The sequence below is a fragment of the Carlito syrichta genome, unplaced genomic scaffold (genome assembly GCF_000164805.1).
Source record: "Carlito syrichta isolate Samal-C Ts95f unplaced genomic scaffold, Tarsius_syrichta-2.0.1 Scaffold316376, whole genome shotgun sequence".
In the NCBI taxonomy this organism is placed as follows: Eukaryota; Metazoa; Chordata; class Mammalia; order Primates; family Tarsiidae; genus Carlito; species Carlito syrichta.
This window is the reverse complement of record NW_007260472.1, coordinates 308,524-335,131: the sequence shown is the minus strand read 5'-3', so window position 1 is coordinate 335,131 and position 26,608 is coordinate 308,524. Positions and strand designations below refer to the sequence as shown.

The following is a 26,608-nucleotide window of genomic DNA, read 5'->3' as shown; positions in this document are numbered from 1 at the left end:
TTAGGATCACTAAAGCTAATCTCATTTCAGAGATCATCTAAAACCAGACTTATGTGAGCGTAGCATTTTAACTTTACTTTTCAGAAATTTCAATTCCCTATTTGGTCAACTCTCTTGCATATAACTATTTTCTTTTCCTTGGGAAATATCGCATTTCACATCAGATAGACAAAAACAAGAAACCTGAGCAGGTGACTGGGTGGTGAACATCTTGCTTGCTGACACTGACAGTCTCTGGACCTGTTTCTAAAGCAAGCCCTCTCCCTCACCTGAGCCCTTGTCCAGGTTAATGGGGGCTCCACTGAGAAAGCCAAGAAACATGAAGCGTGATTACTCACATATTCAGTAGAGAGTGAATGTAATGCATCAGCAAATGAGAAGACACTATCCCACTGAACTAGTTCCTTTTGGCTCATCTCCCTCCCCTTTACTCCCCCAGGCTGAGTTATATTTACTTAAAGGGTCATTTGATGGATAGAAAATAAAGTGTGCCTTGGTGTCACCACAGCGAGGGACACTGCTTGCTTTTCATCTAGACTGCATCGCCTGTACCGGTGGCTGCTGCCCTGGTGTCGAGGGCTAGCGGAAGACTGCGTTTTTTCCAGTTTTCCCTGCCTTGACCACACCCCCCAATTTAAGGAGGCAGCTCTATTAGAAACATTATGGTCTTTGCATCCTCTTAAGCCACGGACCAGAGGATTCCTGCAGGTAGTTGGAAAGAGACCACAGACCTTGAGGGAAGCTCATCCAGGACCTGTTCTTCACCCTGTCTCTCCTGCAAAAGTAGTAAGTGAGGTGTGTGAGTTTTTGCCTAAAACTTTTAAGTCCATTTTCCTTTTCCTGTTTTTTTTTTCTTTCTTTCTTTCGTTTTTTTTCATTCTGTGGAATTAAAGGGTAAAGTGATGGAGACGTTTAGGATACAAACGAGTTTTCTCTTTCTCTTTTCATGTCTTTCAATATTCCTATTCTATTGTTTAACAACAATTTTCAAAAAATACTTCCTAACCTCATCAGAATAGTCTGAAATCAAGGCTATATTTAATTCTTTTCCCTGCTTCATAAAAGCAAAATGATTCGATTCACGTTTTACATACTTTCAGATCACTTGTCAGAAACTCTAAATTTTGTTAGCAAATTGAATCATTTCCAAAGAAATAAAGCTGTAGTTAAACATATAAATTTCTTTTTTTCTCTCTCTTTCACTCCTAGTGAGCCTATTGTTTTACTTTTTTTTCCCTTTTGCCTATGAGCTTAATGAATTTCTTTTAGAGAGAGGAAATTGCTACAGGTTTGAATCTTGCAAGCCATACTAGCCTGTTGGGAGTTTTTCCCTGTCTTGCGCTGGCTCACAGTTCTCCAAGGGTCTACCAGTTCTTCAGACTGTTGTTGAGACTTGATGGGTGTGAGCAGGGGGAGTCTCAGAGTCAGGGGGTATTTCTTTTCTGCACTGTAGAACTGGCTTCAGTGGCACTGCTGTGGACAAACATGAGACGTGAGTGGCAACTTCTCTCCATTCCATGATTTTATCCGGCAATACCACTTTGTATGTGGCTTCTCATCTACTGTTAAATGTTTCTGTTATCAAATCTTTTAAAGTAGCATTTTCTGCCAGCAAACTAAAAAAATAATAAAATAAAATAAAATAAAATGCTGTGTTACTGATATCAAGGCATTGATTGTAGGTTTTCTTATCTTTTGGATAATTTTTTAAAATCTCAAGGCTATTTTCCTTCCTACTTCATAACACTGCCATGCAACTGAAAAAAAAAAGATATTTGCTAAACAACAGGAAACACAGATTTTAAAATGATAACATTGGCAGCTCCATTTGATTTGTAAAATGACTGACACTTTAACTCTTTCATCATTTGTGATTTGGGACTGTGTGAACTTTTATCTAAAGAGAAAACCTTTGGACTTCTGGAGTCACGGGTTATGTAGGAGGTTTACTGGGTGGCCATGGTTACTGTTGAGATTCTTACCTGTTGTTCCTGAACAAGGGAAAAGAGAGCTAATGAGTTAATGTCTGCAAAGTGCTTTGAAGATGAAACAGTCTTTTCATGTGTTCAGTAGTATAGTTATTAATATTAATATTTGAAGAAGCATGCTGCTTCTAATTGTAAATCCACAACTTCCATCCTTGCCAACTCAGTAGTGAAATAACAAACAGTGCAGGCAGCCGTACAGCCTCTTCCGTCCTGGTTCCGCTGCTGCTGAGGATGTGGGAAGCTGAGCGTCAGATTACGGAGGGGGCATCTTTACCTCGAAGGCTCGCCACACTGAGGTGCCAGTTGCTAGAGGCGAAAGGAGGTCCTGGAGCAGATCCTGGGGGAAGAGTGATAAAGGGGAGCAATCCTTCAGCATCTGACAGTCCTTGACCTTGGAGAACCAGCCAGAGCCTGGACCTGGGCAAGTGGCTGGTTCCAGATGATGAGACTTCAAAGGCCAGGAGGATCACAACTGGGACAGGCACTGGATCTGGAGTCAGGAGAGTGGATGTGTACTTGGATTCTGTTAGTGATCAGCTTTGAATGGGATTGTGCCTTATCATCTCTAAAAGGTGAATCATTGTGCCCACCTGATTCACAAAGGTGAGAGAATAAAAGTAAATAGCATAGCGCTTTGAAAAATCAAAGTACATAACCGGGAACGGTGGCTCATGCCTATAGTTCCAGCTACTTGGAAAGCTGAGGTGGAAGGATCACCAGAGCTCAGTAGGTTGAGGCTACAGTGGCTGTAGGCGTGCCACTGCACTCCAACCTGGGTGACAGAGTGAGAATCCAACTCAAAAAAAAAAAAAAAAAAAAACAAAGGAAAGAAAGAAAGAGAAGAAAAAGAAAAATTAAAGTACCAATGAGATCAGTTTGAAGTAATATTGCAACAAATTGGGTGTGGGGGTGCAGATCCCTTGCCTGGGGAGGGCAAAATGCTATGCATACAAATAACTGTCACGTTTGTCTTTTTGTAGAGCTTGTAAAACTTCAATACCTGGTGAATTTCTTACTGATAACTCAGGTTCTCCTGGGCCTTGTGATTTTATTTCTTGGAGAACAGATCTGTTTTCCAAGGAAATCACAGTAACTATCCTTTTCAAAACTCCCATTCCAAATTCCCAACTATTCACATCAAACAGCAAAAAGGAATGGTTACATCCCAGAAACTGGGACACCTTTGTCCCTCCCTCCCTCTCTCCCTCTCTCTCCCCCTTCTCTCTCTCTCCCTCCTTCTTCCCTTTCCTTCTCCCTTTCTTTTTTTTCTTCTTTATGGAAGTTACAAAGTATTTAGAATTTGAGCAAAATTAGTTATGCTATGTTATGCAGCAATTTAGTGGCATTTGAGATAAATCTTGTAAATTTCTTCAATCCTAGGAAAACTTAGATGTGAAAACATACTTTTTGTTTCCTTATCTCCTTTATTCCTAGTCTGTCGGATGTAGCTTTAATTCAACCTTTTAATTCAGATGATTCTCTGGATATCATACCTGGTTTTCTCCACTCCACCTGAGGAAGGATAATAATCCCTAATGCTTATTGAGCACTTGGTATGCTCTAAAGCCCTTACTAGGTGCTTTGCAGGGGCTACTTTATTTACTCCACAATGAAGTCTTTGATGTGGGCACTCCACACTTGCTATTTAACAGATGGGGACTCTGAAGCTTAGTAATATGACCAATTTAGCGTTCATGGTGGGACCATGATTAGAACCATGGGAATGTGAACCCAGAGCTTATGATTGGAATTGCATGTCATAGGATCCTAAGTAACCCTAAGACACACAAATTTAGACTGGATTTTTCTGATTAGATTGATGATTTGCTTATCTCAGAGAATACTGAGAATTAGACTTATTTCCCATAAAAGAATCTGTGTATTATTCCATGTTAGGAAGATACTGACTTTGAAAAAAGGCTGCAAGGCCTAATTGGCTGGGTAGGTAAATCAATCCCTCTTGTGACATATCAATTTAGTTTCTACTCTGTGCCCAGGCTTGTGCTGGGATCTGTGTCAGATACAGAAGTAATATGTAGATTCCATTTTTGAAATGAATATAATTTATTTTAAAAAGTAACATTTTACCTGAAAAGAGGTAAAAAATAAGAGATAATATAATTGTTAAGTAGTATGAAATAGTCTGTGAATGCTTTGGGAGTTCAGGTGAAAAAAAAAAAAAGATATCTAGAACAGTGAGGGAAGGATGTTTCTGTCCCATCATTTTTCTCAAAGAAGACGGTAGATTTGTTATTCCAGGGACCAAGTGCTGGGGCTGCCTCAAGAGCTGAGAGGGGCAGGTTGGGCAGTAGTTATTGGAATTAGAGCAAAACAGCACACATCTAGCATTGCTGTCAAGAAAACACTCGCAATGGGGAGGGAATAAAATATATAAATTTTCAAGAGCTGCGGAGAAGTAGAAAACTCCAGGATTTTAGTCTTTCAAGAAAGATTGCAAAACATAGTACAAAAGGTTTCCAAAACATTTGAGTCTTACTTGGAAGGCTGAGGTGGAAGGATAGCCTGAGCTTAGCAGGTGGAGGCTGCAGTGGCTATGAACGACGTGCCACTGCACTCCAGCCTGGGTGACAGTGAGACTTCAACTCAAAAAAAATTTTTTTTTGAATTTTTTAAAATTGTGGAAAATACAATGTAGATTACTCTTCTAAATCATTTCTAGGCACCTCTGGTGATCCAAATGGTTCCTGTCAATGGCAAAAATCACCACTGGTAATATCTTGATTTAAGAGATTAAATAACTAGAGTCACATCTTCTTAGAAAGGCAAGAAGCCTTGGCAGACGTTCATCCAGCATGAGGCCGAACTGCACAACTCTCCTGGACTGGGTTTGTGCTGCACCTGAGGTTATCAGCTTCTGCTCAGCTTTGCACAGACACCTCATAGCCTGTTCCTTGTTGGGCTCTGTCTCCTAAACACCCATCTAGGTATCATTATTCACAAATTTAGCCAAGTTAGTCCAGATGCTGCCTTGCTATTCAAGGTCCTCTGACCTGCAGTATCCGTAGCTGGTTACAAATGTGGAATGTCGGGCCAGGCCTCAGGTCTATGGCAGCCAACTCCACACTGTAACATGATCCTCAGGTGATTCGTATGCATATTGTACTGTGGGAGGTTCTGCTCTAAGAAAAAGCAAAACAAACAAATGAAAAACGAACAAACATAAAGCCTTGCAATGTTTTCCATAGCACTTTACTACTTCCTGATATTTATATCTAGTTGCTAAAGCGTTGCTCCACGAGAAAGATTGATATTATATTAAAAAATGTTGGTGTAGCTCAGGAAGCTGCAATATTTCCCCATTTGTGCTATGCAATCTTTCAATGAGTTTGTTCCCCACTATAAAAAAAAAAAGCTTTCTTGGTTTTATGCATGACAATGGTACAAACAGATTGCCATTCATCAGAAATCGTGACTCTTTTCTCCTACAAAATTTTCTCCTGCAAAATTGACAAATGCTGTTCAAACTGTGAATATCAAGCAGAGTCCTTCCCTCTCCCCCATTACTTAAATGCAGGTCCTTAGAAAAAGAGATGAGAGATTTTAGTCTATCTGGGTTCTAGCCCTAAAACTTAAATAAATAACTTTTGCCATCTTGGACAGTAAAAATAATCATTAGTAAATGTGCTAGTACTACTAATTAGTAAATGCTTACTAATTGCCAGGGACTATTGAGAAGATAGCAATAATAATGATTATTATTTATTGGCCATTTTGTCATGTATAAGGCACTCTGTTAAGCACTTGTGTTTTGTATAATCTGACTCAATAATCCTGAAAGGGTTGGTATTATTATCTTCATTTTATAGTTGAAGAGACTAAGACTGTGAGGTATAAGAAATTTATCCACGGTCACACACTCAGCAAGGAGCTCTGGGTTCATTCACAGTGTGTAACTCCAGGGTTCTTGACCATTACTAAACAACCTCTTGGCTCTCAGTTCATTCAAATAAAAAAATGACAAGATATGATGAATCTTATTCTAACTCCAACATTCATTGAATGTGCAAAAATCTCTCTTATATAAGAATGCCAGCAAGCTGTTTAGCATTATACTGAGAAATCAGAACCTTACAATTTGGGCAATGAAACAAATGAAACTCCACCATGAAAATCACAATCAGACACAGTCTAAGAAGTTGCTTGCTAGATTTGAGAGATCTAAGGCAGCTGGTATCTTTTAGTTCAATTTGAAAGAGGCATTATTAAAACTATCCAGTCCCCTTTAATTGTTCTTGCAATATATATCTCTATTTATAGTGTTTCTTAGTCTTGCTGAGAACTCCGTAGGAGCCAGAACCAAGTCCAAACTTTAGATTATATCCTACATGTTCCACATGCTATGAGTGAAAAGTAGTTATCTAAAATTCTAGGCTCTTTAGAGATGTTTTGGAGAACAACTATGGGTTAGAGTTCACATTTTTAGTCTTGCTGCCCTTCTTTGAGTTTGACTTGACCAAATATCTTCCACTACTGCGACCATTATTGTGAAGTAAAGAGTACTTAACATCATTCCTCCAGCTTATTCTTTTTTGTTTCCAGCTTCTTAGTAAAAAAGCAGCCCTAATTTATTTATTCAGTCTGATATGAGTAACTAGCATGCTCACAGCACTGGGGCACATCCCAAGACCAAGTGTGATCATTTGTTGAATTTCATGGATCAATACAGGATCTGAGTAATAACATTTAAACACAGACTCTGGCCACTTTTACTATAAAACTATTGAATGTTGCCTTTGATCTTCTAGAGGGTGTTCCCATGTGAAGACTGCTTGACTAGAAAAAGTAGATTGCTAGTATGTAAGACATTTTAGAGACTAGGATTGGCATAGTCCTGGTTAAATCCCAGGATGTACAAGAGTTGACAAGTTTTGATGTATTCCCTTGATGCTTATGAGGAGTGACACCTTTCTGCTTGTTGTTGACAATGCCACTTTAACAGTGTAATGGTGAAGGATTTGCTTCCAGCGAGGAGGAAATGCATAAAATAATCCATGAAGCAACTTAACAGCTACATTATACCAGAATAAAATCATCTTTTATCTTCTCTCTTTTTCAGGAGATATTAGTGAGTTACTTCTTCAGGGAATGGTAAAACATTATACTCTTGTAATAATATAATGGCATAAGTCCACTTTAGTATTCTAAAAAAGATTTATTGAGCTATGTCAATTCATATGGGACTTGAAAGTGTTATGTTTAATTAGAAAAATTGGGTTTATTTTTAGAGAAATAGGAGATGACTATGAGTCATTTTCACTTGTGAAAGGGTTGGGGGAATAATTACCAGTGAAGTTGGGGAGAAACAAGACTGAGATGTTCATTATACTGTGAGTTGCTGTTTTGTGAATTTAGCAAAATAATAAGTGGACTTAGGTAAAGACATAGAAACCAGTAGTACATAATTCAGAACATTGCCTTGATCAGTCAGTGTTGGCTACTTAAGATACGAAGTAATATTTACTACTGTAATGTTGAAATAGTCAAGAAAATAAGGATCTTATAGATATAGGAGTGAGGCAGATAAACCATCTTCAATTCTTCGAATCATTTTTCTTTTCTATGCATTGTAATTGCAATGTTTCCATGAGGGAGTGAGAAATATTGAGCTTTCTAAATGTGATGTATCTTAAATCTGAGTTCTTAGAGAATTGGACTTGGTATCTTCTGTTACACTGGCAGGTGAAGGGAGACATCTACTAAAATGTTTTGGGAAATGCAAATGAAGTTTTTGCAATTTCAAGTTAGAAAGAAGGCACTGGTAGAGTATAGACAAGTTGATCAATCTGGTACATCCATTAGTTGATGGGAAAACACAATCTTGCTTATGGTTACCCTTTAAGCAATGAACACTCTTCATCATAGGTGATGACTCTTTTTTGTCTTAAAGATATCTCTCCCTCTTGGACACACTGGGGCACTGACACATAACTACTGCACATACTAACTCTATTTAAAGTACAGGTACTTTCCTTCATTTAGTAAAAAAATACGCTTTGCATGGCTACTATGTGATATCTAAAAAGACACAGTTCCTATTCTAAGGTAACTTATGATTCGGGAGCAGAAACTAACAGAAATACAAGAGGTATCATGAACTTTGTTATATTGTTAGAGTCAATTCCATGGAGGAGGATCAAGAACGTCCATATTACTCCCTAGGAGAATCAGGAAAAGCTTCCTGAAAGAGGTGATGCTCTGCCCAAAACACATTGATATGGAATTCAGAAAGAAGAAATTAGAAATGTACACATTGCAGATTAAAGAGGTTGCCTTAATAACATGGGTGTTGTCTTTAGTTTGATAAAGGTGCTGTTGTTTAGAGTAAGTTTTCTTCAAATGGCTAGTTCTTTTGGAAGCCACATTCTTTCTCTCCTGCATTCCAAGTCAAAACGATATTCTTTTTGTATCAATTGATGAGACATTAGGAGAAAGGCTAACTAAAATCTATTCAAATTTTGTATAGTTTTCAAAGAGGAAAACCTAAGAGGGGTGAGTATCTATAGTTTTATGCCATAGCTTCTTGCACTTTTGTATTTCCCATGCGCAATCTTCATACCCAGAATGTGTTTTAGCCATAATACTTGGCCTGTGATGCTAACATGAATACTAGAGGGTAAGTTGAAATTTAAAACACAATGACTTTGTCAGTGGTGCTATAACTTTGACTTGTCTGTTATGTAATGCAATTTGTCAATATGTATTGAAATATGGAATGCACACATTCTTAACACTCCCTTCAGGCATTTAATGAGAATATAAAATATTTTTGGAACTTTCATAATGACAAGGAAATGGGGACAAATTAATTATAAGATAATAAGAGGCTTGTAAGAAAAGTATAATGTGTACATACAATACAATACTTGGCAGTCATAAACTTCAGGATATAGAGCTATATTTATTGACTGAAAAAAAATTCCGTAGCATTATATCAAACATCAATGAAAAAAGCAGATTAAAAAACAGTATGTAGAGCATAAGATCATGAAGGTAAAATTATAACCACATATATGTGTTATACCTCTATTTGTATAAATACATTTAAAAACAGAAGAACATTGAACAAAATATTAGTATAATTATTTCTAGATGGTGGGGTTTCAGGTGATTTTGATGTCCATTTAAGACTTTACTGTATTTTTTAGTTTAATTTTGCAATAAATATATATTACTTTGACAAAAACAATTTCAAAACAAAAGAGTTTACTGGGTATTTACCTATAGGCATAGTCTTTCCTTTAAGGGCACATAACTCAAAATTTTAAAAGCCCAAACTGATATCAAAGTTATCTAGAAATACAGCCAAGCAGGGTCAGAGTTGATGTGAATTGAATTCAGCTTTGATCCAGGCTTATCTCTAGAATTTTCTACTTTTCTGCTGCCTTGACCAGAAACATCCCTCTCCCTTCCTAACTGTTTCTTTATTCTGTGTGTCTCCCAGACTGCCCTGCCCAGGGAAGTCCTGGGTAAAAAGGAAGTGGCAGCCTCAGATCCTGACTGGGTTACCAGCATATGGAGGGTAGGAAGTTGGGGAAGTGGTCACTTGCTTTATGAAGAACAGAACTTTCTCTAGAGTCAAATGGGACACTAGTTTTAAAACGATTTGTGGGACATGAGACACCCACATAGACCAAAGTGCTGTCTTTTTTGTCCTGTTCATCGATTGCTCGTTTTGTCCCTACAATCCACAGTGATGAGGGTGCTGAAAGAATGGTGCTTTTCTAGGGAGAAGGTGACTGAAGACCTAGAGTGTGTTCCCAGCTCAGCCAGTTAACAGTGTTGCCTTGATCTTTCTCCTCATTTGTAAAAAAAAGGGGCCTGGCATGAGTTAGAGGGTAGATACAAGTTGTCTAATTTATGCTCCTATGTTAAGCAGTTATTTGTGTGCTAGCTACTTACCAAGACTGGTCTAGGATCCAGGGATCCAGAGTGAAGAAATTGTCTAAATTTCTGCTCTGGGGGAGCTTAAATTCTAATGGGGTGAGGTTTGGGGAAGACAACAAACAACTAAATGTAGGAACGGGGAGTAGAGTGCAGCTATTTAGAGTAGGGTGATGTAGAAAGCCTTCTTGGGTAGCATGGCATTAAACAGTTATAGGAATAGAAGGAAACAGTTTCCACTTAGAAACTGATCGTGAAACAAACTATCTGAAGTGGATCTTTATCTAGATCTGCAATCTATTCAGAGTCTCTGAATTAAGGTACAAGTGTATTCACATCTGATCTACTTACATTTTCATTTTTGGGAGACCAATTCATTCATTTATTTATTCACTGATTAAAAAAAAACCCAAAAAACCAATTTCTATTATGTCCCTCAATCTGCCTTAAGTGCTTCAGATACATAGATAAAACAGGCGCAGTGCCTACTTTCAAGTATCTCAGAATTTAGTGGGAGGGACAAATAGAAACAGATATTTATAAAACAATGTGATAAGCACAGCAATTAACATACACTTGGGGAATGTGGACAAGAAGCAGCTAGACCTGGTTGGAGTGAAGCAGGGTTCCGGAAGGACTCCAGGCCACTATAACCTCTGAGATGAGCCTAAAAACCTCAGAAGGACAGTGAAGAGGAGGAGGGTGCATAGGCATTTCTAGCTGGGGTGGTGGCATGAGATCAGGGAAGTGAGACATGGCGACATGTGCCTAAGAGAATAGCAGAGTACCGCATTGCAATGGAAGGTGCAGTTGGGCATGGTGAGAGGGGGCTGGGATGTAGGAGGGAGTATGAGGGACACACCTGGCCTAACTTTGTACCCCCTTAGTCTGTGGCTCAGGCAGTGCTGGTCCCATTTAATAAAAATGAACTCAGCTCTGCGTGACCCTTTGTTACCAAGTGTCCAAATCTTTTCTGCATCCACACGGGTCTCAAGGAAACTTCTCTGCTGGGAAGTTAATCTTAGAATCACACAATTGCTTTGTGTTTAGATGATAAATGTGTGTAATTCCCAGATGAAAAGTTGGTGCAGCTGATGTTCAAGCAGTCATCATGTGGGAGGGAACTCTCTTTGGCCAAAAAGTTAAAACACACAAACACCTAAACACCTAAACACTCCTTTTACTTCTTCTGAAAGGGTTTATGTCTCCAGCAGCTGTTCTGTGTCACAATCTACAAGTGGAAAAGGGGTGAGTTCTTTTTTTCTTTCTCCAAAAAATAATAAAGAAGCAATCCATTTCTGTCCCAGAGTTATTTCCTGAGATGAGAGCCCTTGAGAGCCCTGGCAACTCCCTCTTGTCAGCTTCCTCTCTGGGCAAAGGGCTTTTCCCCAGGGGAAGTGTCATTCATATAGTCATAGCTTCAAGAATACAATCCAGCACAGAATGCACCAGATGTTGGGCCAGAGGTTTCCTCCCTGACTCTGTCAGTTAGAAGAGAAAACATATTTCCACTGAACCCTTTTCCAAGTGTGTTGCTATGAGGGGGAGTGTTGTCTGGCTGGCAGACAGAAATTCTTGGTGTCTTTGAGATGGGCTCCAGGACGTGGCTGCCAATTCCAAAAGTCCTTTCTCTTACAAATGTGTAAGTTAAATAGGCAATCAGAAGGGTAAAGGTCCTTTGATGCTTGTGGGAATCAAGGGATGATTTATAGGGCCATGTGGTCACACCTTGCTCTCTGAAATCTTCCATAATTTCCTATTCTCTACACCCAGCTAACTGACTGCTTCCTATTTTTTTTTCCGTATTGTTGGCTATCTATTAATCACATTATGTTATAGACATATGTGAGTCTGTCTTCTCCATTGCCCAAAGATAGAAACTGTGTCTTTCTTAGCTTTATCCCAAGTCTGATGGAATCTAAGGGCCATGAGATCAGCAATCTTTGTTTAACAGTGTGTTAAGGCACTGTTCAAGTACCTAGAACAGTGCCTGACACATAGAAGGCATGTAATAGTTTTTACTGAATGAATAAACAAGTTCCCAACAAAAAAGGCCTACTACGTGATTGGTGAATGAGTAGTAGTACTCTCTTATCTTCGATTTTGTTTTCACAGATTTTAGTTACTGTTGATCAACCACAGTCTGAAAACAGGTGAGTATAGTACAATAAGATATTCTGAGAGGGAGAGAAACCACATTCATATAACTTTTATTACAGCATATTGTTATAATTATTCTATTTTATTACTGTTGTTAATCTCTTAAGGTGCCTAATTTATATATTTAAACTTTATTATGGGTATGTATATATAGGGAAAAAAACACAATATATATTGTATCCAGTACTTTCTGAGGTTCAGACACCCACTGGGGGTCTTGGAATATATCCACCGTGGTTAAGGAGTGACTACTGAAATTGAGGTATGTGAGGACTTAGGAGATCTGTGGAGCTTTTCCAGAGAAAATCAGAGGGTTGAGTGACTGGCACAAAGCAGCACTCTCCCATCCCTGGGGGAAATTCGAAAAGATATTTATTTCCAAAAGGTCTAAGTTGTCCCGCAAAACCCTAGGGAATCAGATTGGGATTAGGCCATTCTCAGTGTGGCACAATCAACGTTATTAACTTTTAAATCTCTTCCAAAGATATCAAAGTAGATAAAAAAAAAAACTTTGAAGTAGGATATAGAGTTTGATGATAATGTATAAGGATTTTTCAATTTTAAGATTAAAAATAAAAAATGCTTCAGTGGTAAAGGGGCCATCAAGCTCATAGAGGTGATCCGCACAGTGTATGACCAGGACATATCCACAATTTATGTCATATTCACCTTAGTCTTATTTCAGGCTCAGTGCCCAGGTCAGAATCTGACACACACTGACTGCTTGCTGTTTTTTTTGTTTTGTTTTGTTTTTTGGTGGTGGTTGTTGTTTTTTGAGTTGGAGTCTCACTCCGTCGCCCAGGCTGGAGTGCAGTGGTATGCTCACGGTCACTCCACCGTCAACCTGCTGAGCTCCGGGGATCCTTCTGCCTCAGCCTTCCAAGTAGCCAGAACTACAAGTGCACGCTACCACGCCCGGCTAATGTTTGATTTATTGTAGAGATGAGGTCTCGCTAAGTTGCCTGGACTGGTCTCAAACCCACAGGCTCAGGCAATCCACTCACTTCGGACTCCCAAAATGCTGGGATTACAGGAAGAGCCACCAAACCTGGCCTGCTTACTGTTTTTTAGAAACAAACACTGAACAGGTGACCACTGATACAAGTATTAACAATGACTCTACAGTAGAACATGTTGACTTTTTCCGACTATTCAACTTTACCTCTGAGGAACTCTTCCCGGGGGCCATTTTGCTGCAGAAACTAGAGAACAAAATCTTGACTAACATAGCCTAGCTATCCAGAGCCCTTAGCTTTTTTTTTTTTTTTTAATTAATGTTATTTTGACTGTGTTCTACCTTTAGGAGAAAATACATCATTAAAAAGGCAAAATTTTCGCTAAAAACAAAAAGCATAGTTCTGGGATAAGTTGTCTTCAGGAGATTTTTAGCCTTACATCTCCCAGGGGCAGGATATTAGTGGCTTTGTGATTGTACCCCTTAGGCAGTATAGTTTTATGCTTATTAACTTTATCGTTTAAATACATTTCATATGAAAGAAAGTATGCACATTGACTGTCATATGGTATCAAGACAGTGAACAAAAACTGCAAATTAAACATAAAGCATATTTTAGTACTCTGTTTTTCTTGAAATGAGTCAATTTTTAAAAAATATTAATAAGAATAAAGGAAAAAGAGAGACAAATACAAACTAGAAAGCAACAATGTTGTAATGTCATTTCCTAGCAATAGGAATTTGCCCTCTGAATGATATGCCTAGGAATTTAATCTTCTAAAACTTTTTGAAAGTGTGAAATAAGGCACTTTTGAAATCATTCAGGTCAACAGAAATGTTAGATATATAATGATGACTGGCAGTTAGCTGGAAAATCCCTTCAGCCAGAACATTCCTCAAGCATTCTAGTCATTTAAACTTTCAATGTAGATAATAACTCTCAACAAGAGTTATTTAATAGTTCTTTTTTCAAGTTGAGTAATGTTCAATCCCTTTTGCAGGTTTTCTCTGTTTACCTGTGTCTTGGGGTACTGGTTGATGTGCGTCTTCAGGAGAGTTTTTTCATCCTTCCTTTCACCAATCCTTACTCTATTTATTCCTTTATCAATTAATGTACACCTCCACTGTATATTATGTGTCTGTTATGTGCCAGGTCTGACTGGGAGCGGGGGAGAGTGATGTGTGGAAAGAGATTTCATTTTAAAAGACACACAAGACTTGGCCCCTGCCCAGAAGTCCTACAAAAGGTGTTCACTGCTCTTTGTCTACAGCATGCAGAAATGACCTGTTATTGATGTTTCCTTGTAACCAGGGAATGGGCTCTGTCTGAGGTCTTGCCACTCTGTGCTAGGGGTCAGTCACTTTTTCTGAATTTCAGTTTCTTTCTCTGCCACACAAAGAGGAGAACTGGTTGGTTCCTAAGGAGACTCCCAGTTCTAAGATTTGTGTCGGTGGGTTCTAATCCACATACCTGAGTGTACCCTGAGGCTCAGTGAACGCTTTCTCCCACACAGGTGCTGAGAGCAGGATGAGCTACTTTGTGAATTCCACTGTGAACAGCCCTGTCCCTTACTCAGCAACTCGTCCTGCAGTGGTGGTGAGTAGTGGTCCCTCCTCCCCCCCCACCGCCCACTCAGGCTTCTGTCCTCCTCTTGTTTCTCGTACCCTGATCTCTCTTAGACAGAAAAATAAGAACTCCAAAGTTGGAATCAACTTTGAATCTTTTGAAGGATCTCAACTGTGAGATTATCTGTCATTTTATTAGCATATAAAGGAAAATCCCAAGACTGATAGATTTGCTGAGGAAGTGTTTTTAGTATGTTTGAGTTTCAGATAATATGGCTCAGATATGATGAGCAGTTAAAGTCAGTTGATTTTCACTGCTCAGATCTTTTGGTAAAGATTTTTCACATATTGATATACCTTACATCTATTTGTATTATAATTTGACTTATTTTTGGCCTCAGTCCTAAAAGCTAAATAGCACAAATTTTTCATCTTAGAATTTAAAAGTGAAAATGGAATGTGACAAAGTATTTATGATAAAATTTCATAAATCCTAGAATAAGATGAGTAGAAAGAACTTCAAAATGGGACTAAAGTTTTTTTTGTACATAGGTGAAAGACCCTTTCCCAAGCTATATGCTGATCAGTAGGAATGCTTCAATAAACTTCTTAACAATTTATGATCTAAGCAATCTTATAATACTGTAATTGATCATTAACTATTCTTTTTAAACTCGATTATGTTCTACACAAGATAGCTATTATACATGTTGAATTTCTTTTACTTACTCTGAGAGTGGACAGATAAGTTTATCATTATTATTAACATTTGTGAGTCTAAATAAACACTAATCAGTCAGAGCTCCTTTCTGACTTGTCTTTGACTCTGACCTGTCTGAGATTTTGTATACTTTTTGACACTAGAACCCTTAAGTTAACTATGACCTTTCACTGTAATTGTATATTTAAAAACCTGAATTGTTTGAAAGTCTTTTCTGTACTATTAAAAATAATAATTGCTCAGAAGCTATTCTATGTTCAAGGAAAAAGACACTTTTTAAAGATGATCAACACATCTCTCTTCAATGGCTGTTGGTTCTACATTTTTCTTCTTTAAAACTGGTTTCTGTTTTTATGTAAGCTTCACTCACAATTCCAAAAAATTTGAATCAGAAAAAGGTTTAGATCATAATTTACATCAGAAATATATCTACCTCCCAACACCCCCCCATACACATAACAAGTTCAGACAAGGAGTCACTAATGTTAGCTTAGCAGAAATTGCCAAAGGACTTACAGTTTAAGGTCAAATAAGGTTGGAAAAATTGCCAGAGAAAGGCTCCTCCTGTTCCTCACATAGAGGTTATCATCTAAGTTCAACACAAATTACACTACATTTTTCTTAAAGATGATATTGCAAAGATTTGTTAAAATAAAGAACAGTATTGTGATTTTAGGGCACAATGTGTCATTGATTTGGAAAAGAAGATTTAAAATCAGCCCATATTAATTCTCTTTACCAATATTGCAATAAAATTAAACCAGATGAATGTCCTGGCTAAGAAAGGAATGCACAAATGTCCTGGCTAAGAAAGGAATGCATAAATATATACTTATTTTATTTTAGATGTTGAAAAAAATGATAAATATACAAGTTGCAGGTATAACAAAATGTTATCCTAGACATGGCATCTCAAAATTGTAAGGGAATAACAAACAAACAAAAAACCCCAAACTAAATTACTGTAATGATATACTTTTCAACTAAAGACTCCTCCTTCCAATTCAACACCATGAATATTTTTAGTGAATTTTGAATGGTTTCTATTGGTTTAAAAACAAAGAACCCATTTACTCCCACCCCCAACAGCCAGATCTGAAAAACATTATCAACATGTGAGATCCTTTTCACTGCAATTTTCAAAGTTGCTTGGGTAAAACTAGAAGGTTGCATAAGAGAACTACAACATTATTGTTCCAGCACTTTCACTCGTAACTTCTCTCTGGGCCTTGGCTTCTCCATCACTGGAGCTAGTTAGGAAAACTTTCAGAACTATAGAGCAAGCAAAGTTCTTTAATTTTTTCACATACTTTCTCTAACATAAAAACAAATAAATAAATTGCACTAATTAGTTCAAACTCAAGTTCAAGAAATCATCTCTAGCAGATGACTTCTAACTTTAGATTGGGCTGTAATAAATAGTTGGAGACTCTGGAAATTGCCTACAAAATATAACCTCGGGACAGTGGCACCAGAGATACTAGCAAACAAACCTAACACTCAATCTCAATCTAAGATTTCATGGAAGAGTGAGCACAGCTTCATTAATTTTCCCAGATAATAAAGTCAAAGCTGGTTGGGCTCAGTGGCTCAAACCTACAATCTCAGCACTTTGGGAGGTTGAGGTGAGCGGATTGCCTGAGCCCATGGGTTCGAGAACAGCCTGGGCAACTTGGCGAGATCTCATCTCTACAGTAAATCAAAAAATTAGCCGGATGTGGTAGTGTACGCCTATAGTTCTGGCTACTTGGAAGGCTGAGGTGGAAGGATCACCGGAGCTCAGCAGGTCAACACTGGGGTGGCTGTGAGTGTTCCACTGCACTCCAGCCTGGGCAACGGAGTGAGACTACAACTCAAAAAAAAAAAAAAGAAAGAAAAGAAAAAGTCAAAGCCCCTGGTTACCGGTGTGAGCTTCCCTATCTGGAGGCTAAGCTGAATCCAATAATCCAAGACCTCCTAACTGGTATTCTAGTCTCTGGTTGCTTAAATTGAGTCACCAAGAAAAGAAATTCTGTCTCAGGTATGGTTAGAGAATAAAAAGAAAACCATGAGAATAGTGGGTTTTTCAGCAGGGAGTGATTGTGTCCCACAAGGGATATTTGGTGATTCTGGAGACAATGTTTGGTTGACAAAATTTAGGGCGTGTTACTGTATCAGAGGGTAGAGGCAAGAGATGTAACTAAACATCCCACAATACATAAAATAGTCCTTTCTGACAAAGAATTATTCAATCCCAGATACCAATAGTGCTGAGGTGGAGAAACCCTGGCCTAGAGTGGTCATAGGTCAAGTCTGAAGGTAGGATGGCACTATGTGTATAGACTGGTCTAAACAGGTTTTGGTTACTTATGCATTATTGTTTTAGAAAAGGAAATCTAAAAAAAGAAGAAAGTGAGAATGTTTCCCTGCTCCAAAGGGCTCTATTTATCATGCTGCATTAAGCCAAGAAACAATCTTCTAAAATAGGATGCAAATACTTTCTAGTGCCTAAAGATTGCCATGTCAGATTCCTTATTTGTAAATTAGAGGTTGCATTAGCATTATTTGGTTATTTGTTGCTTTAGAAGAATGCTTGAAAATAATCATGGACACAGTTCTTAAAATCCATGCCACTCTCAAGTAATCACTATTTTATACAGAATTCACATTCTCTGCCTCAGGGTCAGTTTATCAAAGGCAGGACACATGTTTTCCCGCTTGTAAGGTCAGCCCCTCAGGAGACTATAATGAATGAGGTGATGTCACAGCTGGGAAGGTAGAGAAACAACACTTTTGGAAGTTTTCTGGCCGTTGTGTGGGAGGGGTGACTTTCCTAGGTACTTATATGGGTTGTGTGTCAGGGACCCTTTCATCCAAGGGGAGGAAGCGCTCCTTCCTGTTATGCTCCATTGGCAAGCCCAAGCCCTCTGCGAGCCCTGGAAGTCCCTTGCAAGCCCAGTATTTTTGTCCTCTCATGCATCATTCTCCCTTTTACACACTGCCCTGGCCTGGCTGAGGAGGGCCGAGAGTGAGCAGGCTGGGCTGCTTTTATATTTGACTAAACATGTTGCAGGCCTGGACTATTTCACCAGTAAGGAAGATGTGTGGAGGAGGTCCCCAGGGGATTAATGACCCCTGGGCCATGCGGGCTTTCAGAAGCAGCTTGAGTTGTTTGGAGGAAGGGATAGTACAACTCACTCACCTCCTCTTGAAACTTTAGTAGTTGGGAGATATAGTAATGCATCTCCCAAAACTCTTGGGGCAAGAGTGGCTGCCCAGAGCACTAGATCACGTGAAAGGCAGTGATGTCCAAGTGGCTAAATGAATATTCCAAAATGCCAGCATTTCCTACAATAAGACTCTAGGTATGGGGACATCCCTGATCATTTGAGGATGGAGAAACTGCATTAAAAACTCACCACTTTTTCCCCTCTCTCCTGATCAAATATGCTTCTCTCATAAATATGGTGGCTATATTTTCCAAATGAAAACAGAGGTTCAGAAACTATCCAATAAAAGACTTTTTTCAACTTGTAAATTTATGATATAAAATTCTTCAAAGATGTATAAATGGGATTCCATTTATTAGACACTTAATTGCTTTTATTGTGCAGACTAAAATGACATGAAACCAGAGCTACCGCGGACATATGATCACAGAATGATCAGGGCCATGGAAATATGCCTGGGGATGTGCTGGATGTCAGCTTGAGAGGCACTTCAGGGAAGCGATTAGCTGTTGGTTGACTCTGAACATTGGCTGTCATCCCTCCTGTGCAGTTTCATTGGTATTTGAGTGCTTGCTGGGTGGGCTGAACCTCTTGTTTGTGCCTACAAGGAAGAGCCACTTGGCCATGAGGCTGAGGTACCTGCATTGCAAAAAAGAGCTCCAAGCTACGGCCCTCAGACATAGCTCCCTGTCATGGAGACTTTGGGACAAATCATCTTTTATACGTGTTCTATCTTCCTTCAATGACTGACTGATTGATTGATTGATACATAGAACTCTATTTCCATCTTTAGGCATTCTGGTGAGGCAGAAGGGGACCCACCTTACTCTGTTTCCTTTACACCAGACATCAGATGGAGCTTTTAGTCTTAGGACATGAAGCTGTGAAATGGGTCCCAACCAACTACAGTGGAAAACACTTGGACTTTAGAGGCAGAAAGACTGGGGTTAAACTGTTGTTACTTCTTAACCATATGGCCTTGGGCAAATTACTTAACTTCTCTGAATCTCAGTGTCCTCATCTGTAAAATAGGTGGAGTATAACTTACCATAGAAGGTCACTGTGATAGTTCAATGAGAAAATGCTTGTCAGGTGTCCCTACAAAGATGACCTCAGTTAATGATCTTTTCTTTTTACTCACTGTCTTGTCTCTTTTTATTCTAGACTTTTTGATTGTGTTAGATGAATGCCTGGGTAGAGAAGTGGAGATGATTTCTACTTGTCATCCATAGTAGGGTGTGGCCAGAACAAGATGGGGCTACTGGGGTAAAGATGGTGACATCCTCATTGGGAAACCTCCTTGCTACATCACTACCCTGTATGAGAAACAGCTCCCTTGCCACCAGATCAAAGTTCCTTTGTCAGGAACTGGTGGTTTACAACCCCATTGTGTAAACAGACCTGGTTCTCTTATCTTGAGTAATTGCACTTTAATTGGGCCTCCTTGGGAACCCTTCTTACCCAGAGCTCTGGCTATTGGTACACTCTTCACTCCACCCCATAGGCCCCAGGGCTCCAGCCTTTTGCATGTGTTCACAGAACTATCACTGTTCACTGTGCTGTCTCTGCACTTCTTATGCAGCAATTGTTCTTGCTACCATGGAGCTTAGTGTAGACACCCTTTCTTTCTCTCTAGGAATTCTAGAGAGCAATGGGTAAGGTATTTGGAATTAAAGAAGTGGGAACACACAGAAACAAATGTAAAATCTAAGTAAAAACCAAAAAATTTTTCTTATTGCTTGGGATGGTGATGGCTTTACCCTTGGAGAGATCACTGAAACATAATGTTTAGGAAAATTATTTGTACTCATATCTCTAAGTACAAATCAAAAGTCCAAAAAAAAAAAAAAAATAGTCCAAAATCAAGGCATTGATAGGTTTGGTGTCTGATAAAGTTCTCATTTGTTTTCAAGATGGCGCCTTGTTGCTGTGTCCTCTGGTAGGGATGAATGCTGTGTTCTCACATGGTGGAAGGCATGGAAGGGGCCAAATCCACTCCCTCAAGTCTTTTTAAAAGGGCCCTAATGCCAACCATTCACTCCCATGACTTAACGACCTACCAAAGCTCCTACATTTTAATGCTATCACATTGGTGATTAAGTTTCAATGTATGCATTTTGGGGGACACATTTAGATCATAGCAATTCTTACTACAAATTTTCTTTCTTTTTTTTTAGATATTTGGTGATATGAGAACTTACACCATATTTTCATTCATGTATTCATATGCCTTGTTCAAAATGGACTTCCTAAATCAGGATAGTCTTTTGGCCATGGCAAGTTCTACCAACCATGTCCCATAACAAAGTTTTGAGTCAGCTTCAGCCTCCATTTCCATCCCATGGATGCCTAAAGCTGTCACCAATGGTGCCAGTAGACTGAAGTCTTCATGCTAAGTTAAGGGTAACTAGGGGATCTGCAGAGCTAGAGGCTGACAAAAATTCGTATCTCACCTAAGACCTCTCAGCAGAAGAGTGTCAAACATAGGCTCCCAGGGTTTTGGTTTAAGGCTCCAGCTCCTTCCTGTCCCTTAGCCATGTTTCAGCTGAGTGTTGGTTTTGAATGGAGGCATTTGTCATCTCAGGCTAATATGAGGAGTACTAGTGTTGGTGCTGATTGTATCACTTCCAACTTAGTGTGCTGCCCAGGGTGGTCGGTCCATATGGAAGCTCAGAACAGCTTTGCTTTAAGAGCACAATTAGATATCCCCTACCCTACAGCCGTCTTCCTGTGCTTTGGATTTTTTTTCTCTCTCAGAAACCTGCAATGTGTCAGGCCTGCACTTTCACCAAGGCCCAAGTTCATCATTCTTATTGTTTTAAAAAGAATTTCCCGACCTTGAGTCTAAAATTAAGTTGCCCTTTGAGAGTTTCCTATTTTGTCTGTTTCTGCCTCTCCTGAAGGCTATACCACCCTCACCTCCCTCCTTTCTGATGGTCATACTTCGGAGGCTGGGGAGTATTTGTGCTTTGCCTCCTTTCCTTCTGCCTCTCAAGAGAGCCGGACAAATGTGTCCTCTGAACAGATGTGTCCCAGAAACCTCCCTTCTCCCACCGTGTCCTTCTGAGGCCACATACTGTCTGAGCAACGCTGCTCCTTAATATTGCCAAAACAGCTTTTTCATAAAGTGTTCAACAATCAGTGTGCTCACCAAGCATATTCTGAGGATGAGGAAGTCTAGACTTAATTAGAAGTCTGTAGAGTTATTCAGCTCTGTGTCTAAGGGTGACTGCATGCAACAAAGTGAAAGTGTTTAAGCTGAGAAATGATCTACGTGTTGCACACGCTTGCATTGAACTCTACCATGTGAGAGCCCCTGTCACTGCTCAGTAGTATGGCTCTTCCTGAGCTTTACTTTGCTCTGCTGAAACATGGGGAAAGTAGTGGCAAAACAGTGTTGGAGCATGGCTTTAGGAATGAGTGAAGATAAACAGTATATTTATATATATTTTTGAGTTGTAGTGTCACTCTGTCGCCCAGGCTGGAATGCAGTGGCACGCTCACAGCTACTACAGGCGTGTGCTACCATGCCTGGTTAATTTATTTTTATTTTTATTGTAGAGACGAGATCTCGTCAAGTTGCTCAGGCTGGTCTTGAACCCGCAAGCTCAGGCAATCCACTTGTCTCAGCCTCCCAAAGTGCTGAGATTACAGGTTGAGCCATCAAACCTGGATATGTTAATATATTTTAATGGGACACTGTATATCATGAATTCACATAGTGACTGACAACTTTTGGCTCTGTGGGCTTCTCTAGTTTGGTGTGGCTGTTTATTAGATGAAGGTTGTCAGTCACAAGGTCAGGAGAAAGAATGCAGATGGATCAGCAAAAACAAGACAGTGTTGGCAAGGAACTTGGAGACCAGGGAGGCTGACCTCTTCAGGAAGCAAAAGCTTAGAAAAGTGAAGGGACAGGTCAGAGCTTACCCAGCTCCTTAGGGGTAGAGCTAGACTTGAACTCAAGGCTTCCAGATTTTTTGTCTTCTATCTTTCTGCTGGAGTTTATGAACATCTATGATATTCCTAGAAAACAATACAAAGTTATCCCTGTGGATGGCATATCACTGTACTAACTCCCCACGGTGTTGACTTGGCTTCGTTTTTTTTTGAAAAGCAACAGCATTTAAGAATATTTATTATGTCTTATATGTTAATGGCCCTGGAATAAGGCTAAACCCTAGGATTCTTGAAGTCAACCAAAGAAAAGATAGATTTGCTTGCACAGAGTTTATGCACTGCACCACACACACAGAAGGCTAGTAACAAGGGAGCTACTAGACAATACCTGGACATTGAAGACTGCTCAGCTAAAGACAGAAATTAACTGGAGGAATAGATCCCACACACCTCCACAGACACACAGACTACATATGCTTGTGATTTGCTGTCATCAAAGTATTCTCCTTCTTTTCCAATTTTGTGGGAGCTTGTAGGGGGGAAGAAAGAAGGAAGACTATGAGCAAAAGGAATGACTTTGAGATTTGGCTGGGCTGAAGGAGAAAGGTGAAGAAGAAGTCCTAGGGACCAAACGTGATGGAGAAGGATAGGTGGGCTGGGAAGGCCCAAGTTCTGACTCTGAAGCCTTGGGAAGTGGTTCTAGAGAGAAGTCACAAACTGATGAGCCCTTCCCTGCAAAAATGGTGGATGTGGTCGGCTGAGTGGTAGTTGCTAGGGCTGGCTCATCTCAGAATGGAGCAGGGTCAAGTGTGTGTTTGTTGTCCTAGTAGTTTCCAGTCCTCCAGGACTCCATTTCATTTGTTTCCAAGATCAGATAGGTGGAGCATTTAGACTGTGAGCTCATGTCTGCTGGTAGCCTCTCTCCGAGAGGACAAGGAGAGCTGTGCTGTTTCCTCTGCTGCTTATCACCACGTATGTGATGGAGCTGAGCAGAAATGTGTATTTTCCTGAACTACCCCATCAATCCATGGCTACCTGGCTACTACCCTTCTCTTAGCAGCCACTTGTTCACCACCCCTGCTGCTTACTGCTCTGCTCTTGGCTTCCATGACCCTGGACATTTTTTTCTTTTTCTTCCTGTTTTCAACTAGTAATTTTTGTGTTTTTCTCCCTCATTCTTCTCTTAATTATTGCCAACTTTACAGATACATTTTTAGTCTTCTTCCTTTTCATTTGAAATGCCAGATTCCTGCCTGACTCCAACTAGATCCCTTTTGCTGCTAGATCTAACTTACTCTTTCCTATCTTCCCCTACCATGCATCCACCGGATGATGGATGGTTCCCTAGTTTCTCTGCTGTCATTCCATCTAAATGCACCTAAAAGTGACACTGCCTCCTGCCCTCCTTACTTACGTTACTTAGACTCACCATTTTCATTATTATGACAGCAAGCGGCCTGAGTGTTGACATTCTAGACTTCCCTCCTTCCCTTCCTCTCCTACATCCAGCCAGTCATAAAGTCATGTTGATTCTTATGTTTCTGGGTTCCTCTTCATGACTCTACTCATGACCCTATTCCAACTCTTTCTTTGTAATTGGACTATGGTGAGGTGAGTGAGGCACTCCCGTGGGGTGCTCCAAACTGTAATCAAGCAAAGTAATAGCTTAATGTTAGGCTTTTTAAAAATCAGAACTAATGCAAATGTTTTATGGGAAAGAAAAATCAAAATTTTAAATGAAGTCAGGATGAGTATTACTAATTTTTCCCTTTGCCTCAGACCCTAATATGGCTTGGCAAGGTGCTGCTACTGATTTACACGAGCCTCCTCACCTTCTGCCCTTGCCCTGTCCATCCCACCTAGCACTATTCAGTGAGCTTTTCTAGAACATATTGATTCAACATGTTATGTACCTTTAACACAACCTCCAGTGGCTTTCTCCTGGGGCCAGATTCCTGCCTGGCATTTGTGGCTTTTTACTCTGTGGTCTTACCCCACCCTCCAGCTTGAATGCTCACCACTTACCCTATACTCCAATCATCCTCATTGCCCATGAGCTTGCCTTGACCTTATGCTTGGCATCACCAAGCCATGGTCTTTAGTTCGCTGTAGCACCTACCTGAATCTTCCTTATTCCTCCTTTCACGGCTGTATATGTTCTTTTTTTAATCTTTGGGTGTATTATCTTTCTATTCTTTAGTTCTCTTGGCCCTTCACTCGCTGTTTTAGCCCAAATCTTACTCAACCTTACAGTTATTAGCTTAGGCTGCTTCCTCCAGGAAGCCTTCCCTGCTGCTATTCTCCTTCCTTCACACATTGGTACTTAATCCTGTCATAGTTCCTTGGCGTAATTTCCTGTTTACTTGTCTGTATGTTCCTAAGGGCATGGTTTATTTCTTGCTCATATTGTATTTTTAGCATCTGACATACTTGACATAGACTGGGTGCACCAGATATGTTAGCTTCATGTATGCATATTGCTATAATTCATCAAGTACCTATTATGGAACAGTAAACTACTATGAAGCAGAAAAAGTCTGAAGTAAAATAGAACTGGGTTCAAATTTTGTTTCTATTATTTTATTAGCTGTATGGTCTTTGGAAACTTACTTGCCCTCTTAAAACCTCAGTTTGCTCTTCTGTAAGATGGAGATGAAAATACTAATCTTCATAAATGGACCTTGAACAATTATCATAAAATTATAAGAAAGGGATTGACAGTAGTGGGAAACTGCCAGGGGAGTGGGGGGAGAATGGTAGTAGTGGGAAACTGCCAGGGTAGGGGGGTGAACCTCATCAACAAGGGTACCTGCATAATGAACATTTATATACCTAACCCCGAATTAATAAGACAAAAAAAGAAAATACTAATCTTCCAAGATTGTGGTGAGCTTCTGTATGATGCTTAGTATGCCAGCAGGCACAAAGTAGGTGTATGATGTATGTTGGTTCCTTTCAACAACCACTGGTGGAATGAATGCGTGGAAACTCATTGGATGGCCCTTAAAACTGTGACAGACACTGGGAGTGCTGCTTGTGTCTCATCAATTCACTTCCAGTTGCAGCCAGGAAAGGAAGGTGTCGATGAAGAGAAACACTGGTCAGGAACCTGTGCTGGGTGGTGCCTTTATTAGGCAATGAGGTATGGGGGTGGGGAGGGGGGCTGCCCAGATTTCTGACCTGCTAATAACCTGGTTGTTTCTCCTCAACTGAGACAGTTTCATAATGAATTGGAATGGGTGATGTGGTTCTCTTGAGTAAAAATATCATTTTCATACTCTATGAAATAATTAAGTCAGTTTACGAAATGTCTAATAAAGACAGATGTGTAGATGACAAAACCATGAAGGGCTATTCAGGAGCATCCATGTTTACGGTGGTTTGGTGCATTATCACCTTCTCATTCTTAAAAATAGGGTCCTCTGGCTCCATTAAGGACAGCCACAGAGGAGATAATGTCTTAAAATACTAGAGAGTTTTATTTATAAAATTAAACATGAACTATTCCTGTTGACAAAGAACCCAGTCTGAGGGCAGGAGAGACTCTATGAAAAAGTCAACCATGTAAATTTAAGCTGACACTGTACATGCTTGTTACTAAAAGACCAGGTGCTGTCATCACTCAGGTCTGGAACCTCATCACTTTATTATACCTACCCACTAGCCAATTGTCTGTCTTCCTGTTGTGCTCAACATATTGCATACAGGTAATTTTTTTTCAACTTCTTTTTGCATAGTACACCTTGCCTTCAAGTGACTGTCCTTTCTTTAGCAGAGAAAACCTAAACTGTAAAATTTAAATTCAAGTTCTTAGGTTCCTACCTACCCAGCAGTATGTGTCACAAGGTAGCTGCTTACAAGGACCCGACTTATGCACAGTCTACTACCATTTTATGAGGATCTTTTGTTTTCAGCTAACCATACAAACTGTCTCAAAAGAAGGCAGATATGAGAACTTAGCATTCTTCGTATCATTTAGAATCAGAATTTTCTCCCTTGAGACCCTATTCCTACAATTCTCATACTTGACGTTGAATTCTGAGAAAGACTCTAAAACAAAAAATGAAAAGACAGGAATAGATATTGAAAGCACATACCTTGATTTAAAAGTCTAGGAAATGTGTTTTGAATTGATTCAGTTTCAAAGTATTGTTGAAGACCTGTTTATTGTTGGGAAAAGAAGGACTCAGTGTAGTTGTTTCAGGAGGTT

General features: G+C 39.6%; 1 protein-coding gene across 1 annotated transcript in view; it reads left to right on the top strand.

The window, feature by feature from the left end:
- The first annotated feature begins 710 nt into the window (after positions 1-710).
- Positions 711-26,608, top strand: part of ETS1 (ETS proto-oncogene 1, transcription factor) — a 128,828-nt gene continuing 102,930 nt past the window's right edge. The window contains exons 1-2 of the mRNA XM_008074216.1: positions 711-795; positions 14,520-14,602. Of these exons, the coding sequence (XP_008072407.1) occupies positions 14,534-14,602 (69 nt within the window). The 5' untranslated portion in view covers positions 711-795; positions 14,520-14,533. The remainder of the gene's footprint in view (positions 796-14,519; positions 14,603-26,608) is intronic.